Source organism: Chanos chanos, chromosome 11 (assembly GCF_902362185.1).
Source record: "Chanos chanos chromosome 11, fChaCha1.1, whole genome shotgun sequence".
NCBI lineage: Eukaryota > Metazoa > Chordata > Actinopteri > Gonorynchiformes > Chanidae > Chanos > Chanos chanos.
The window spans coordinates 9,844,308-9,847,072 of record NC_044505.1 but is presented as its reverse complement, the minus strand read 5'-3'; the positions used below and the strand labels follow the sequence as shown (position 1 = coordinate 9,847,072).

Genomic DNA, 2,765 nt, shown 5'->3' with positions numbered 1-2,765 from the left:
GCAACATGATCTAATTTCAGTCGCTGTCAGATTTGCTTTTTCTATTTGTACTCGGCTAATTCACAACAAATTGGTAAATTAAATCCTGTCGAACAGTATTACGCATGTATTTGTTACAAAATTACGCATCCTGAAACATTCTGCATCGTCTTTAAATGGCTTGCACTCTATTGAAAAATAATAAGGAAATCTTAATGTTTGTTTTCATACGGATATACAGCCTACGTATATTAACTCGTGTACCATTGTCTCTACAATTTATTAAAATATTTTGCATAATGACAAAACAATGCCAGTAAAATAACGATTTTTACATGGTTGTGACCAAACTAGTTTTAGGAAATGAGCTTTAGACTGTATTTACACATATAGGGAAAGGAATAGGGCAAAAAGATTAAATTGACGGATCACTAAATACACGTCTCGTGCCTGGTAGTAAATAAACAAAAATGAATGAATGATGATAAATAAAAAAGAAGCAATATTTTTAATATAACGTATTAAAAAAACCCAGAGAAACGTAGAATTTTCAGTAACAACTCGTCTGGATGGCAAACAATATAAGCTAATTTTACAGAAAAATATATGTATATACATTTAAAATGAGACTATATTCAACACTCGTGTCCGTATACCTCATGCAGAAATACGTAGCACGGACTACGTATCTTCGCGTAGGATGTTACTGAGTAATTAAACACACCGAAATAGCATGGGCTAAATTCTACTTTTCATTGCAGTCTTTGCGTCTTCAATCTTTTTAGACGAAAAGCTTGATATCATTATGGCTACAATCTGGAGACACGTATGGCGTACATTTCATAATCTTAATGGCATTAATAAAAAAAATGTTAAAGGCTGCCAATACTTAAGAGGGCAACTGCAATTTAGGAGCATAAACACCCTGCAATGTAGTCCACGTCCCTCCCCCTCCGTGATGTGATTGGCGGAGAGCAGTTTTGACGACATATATGAACCCAGGCAGTTCTAAAGATGAAACGGTGACATGGAGATCAAACTGAGGAATTCGCTCAGTTCTGCACAGTAAGGCTACACATTGCTTGCACAGCATCGACTGGGTTTGGGACTTTTTTTCCATCCAACACTCCCAGTTAATCGATTCCACGTCGGGTTTGAAAATCATAAAAGTTTGGGAAGAGACTAACCTCAAATGTCTTTGAAAGCAGTTGACCAGATGAAGCAAACACGGTGAGACTCAGACATGGGGAAAAACTTTCTCACGGATATGGGATACAGAGAGTCTGCGTGTAAGTAGTTAACTTCTTATACCTGTTAGTACAACCAAAACTTAAAGACACTGAACGCTGTCCAGATGTATTTTACTGCAAAATGCTACACTGAATCGTATGTTTTTCTTCGTTGCGTCTCTCTCGTTTGGAAAAAAACATAGTACTGAATGACCTCCTTTTTATGGAGATCCTGCCAGTGCCTAAATCGTCAGGACAAATTAAGAACAATCTGAGAGAAAACGTGTTTCCCTTTTGTGGTTCGCCTAAGAATAGTTAGAGCTGTCGCCATGAGTTTGGTTGGTGGGTTTCCTCACCATCCGGTGATGCATCACGACAGCTACTCCTTTGCCGCTGCTGCGGCCGCTAGTCGCTGTCATGAAGAGAATCCTTATTTTCACGGGTGGCTAATCGGCCATCCAGAGATGTCTCCTCCCGACTACAGCATGGCACCCTCTTACAGTCCCGAATACTCGACCGGAGCTCCGGGGCTCGACCACTCGCACTACGGAGGAGTCCCGGGAGCTGGTGCCGTTGGAATGGGACCTCGGACAGTGAAAAGGAGACCTACGGCGAACCGAAAAGAGAGGCGCAGGACTCAAAGCATCAACAGCGCCTTCGCAGAACTCAGGGAATGCATTCCCAACGTGCCCGCGGACACGAAGCTGTCCAAAATCAAAACGCTCCGTTTGGCCACCAGCTATATCGCATACCTCATGGACATTCTCGACAAGGACGAACAACACGGGGAAACCGAGGCCTTTAAAGCGGAATTCAAAAAGACAGACGCTAAAGAGGAACGGCGAAAGAAAGAGATGGTAAGAAAGCTATCAGACATATTCCAGGTTCTAACACTGCTGTTGTCCCATCACCGAGGCAATTAATTGAAATGTTTCGTCCGTGTGTTGCCTAAAAAGCGCACGAGATTCCTATGCATTGATAGCAACTTATAACACAGGACACACTATTAAAATACTGGATGGTGTATTCAGGAGGGTGAATGCGTTTTGTGCTTTTATTTTAGCAGCTAATGTGGTTGACATTGTTTTCATAGTAGGGTTTAATAGTACAAGACCGATGGGCCCAAGACATCCACAGCCTTTTTTTTTTTAAAAGTAAATTTGCGGATACCATGTTTAGCTCACAGGGCGCACATATTGTGATTTACGACGAATGTTAATTTACTATAAATAACAAGCTCAATGTGTCTTTTGTTTTCGACAGAGCGAAGTTTTGAAAAGTTCAGGGAGCAGCAATGACAAGAAAACCAAAGGAAGAACTGGTTGGCCGCAACATGTCTGGGCTCTGGAACTGAAACAGTGAAAACTATCCTCGAAAAGACTTGAAATGAAGCCCTCTAAACTTCTTCTGAATTGTACTCTCACTTTATTTAACGGAATATTTATGTGCAATTTCCCGCAACGGAAAAGTGGATATTTGAAGAAAAGCCATTCCATTTTTTTAGAGGAAGAGGCCCTGTTGGTAAGGGATTGTGTGTGTTGTCTAATACGTGGTGAA

General features: G+C 40.9%; 1 protein-coding gene across 1 annotated transcript; it reads left to right on the top strand.

The window, feature by feature from the left end:
• The first annotated feature begins 1,036 nt into the window (after positions 1-1,036).
• On the top strand, positions 1,037-2,765 carry hand2 (heart and neural crest derivatives expressed 2). The gene is made up of 2 exons (XM_030788197.1): positions 1,037-2,065; positions 2,472-2,765. Exons 1-2 carry the CDS (start codon positions 1,538-1,540, stop codon positions 2,568-2,570), a joined length of 627 nt encoding a protein of 208 aa, XP_030644057.1. The 5' UTR covers positions 1,037-1,537; the 3' UTR covers positions 2,571-2,765.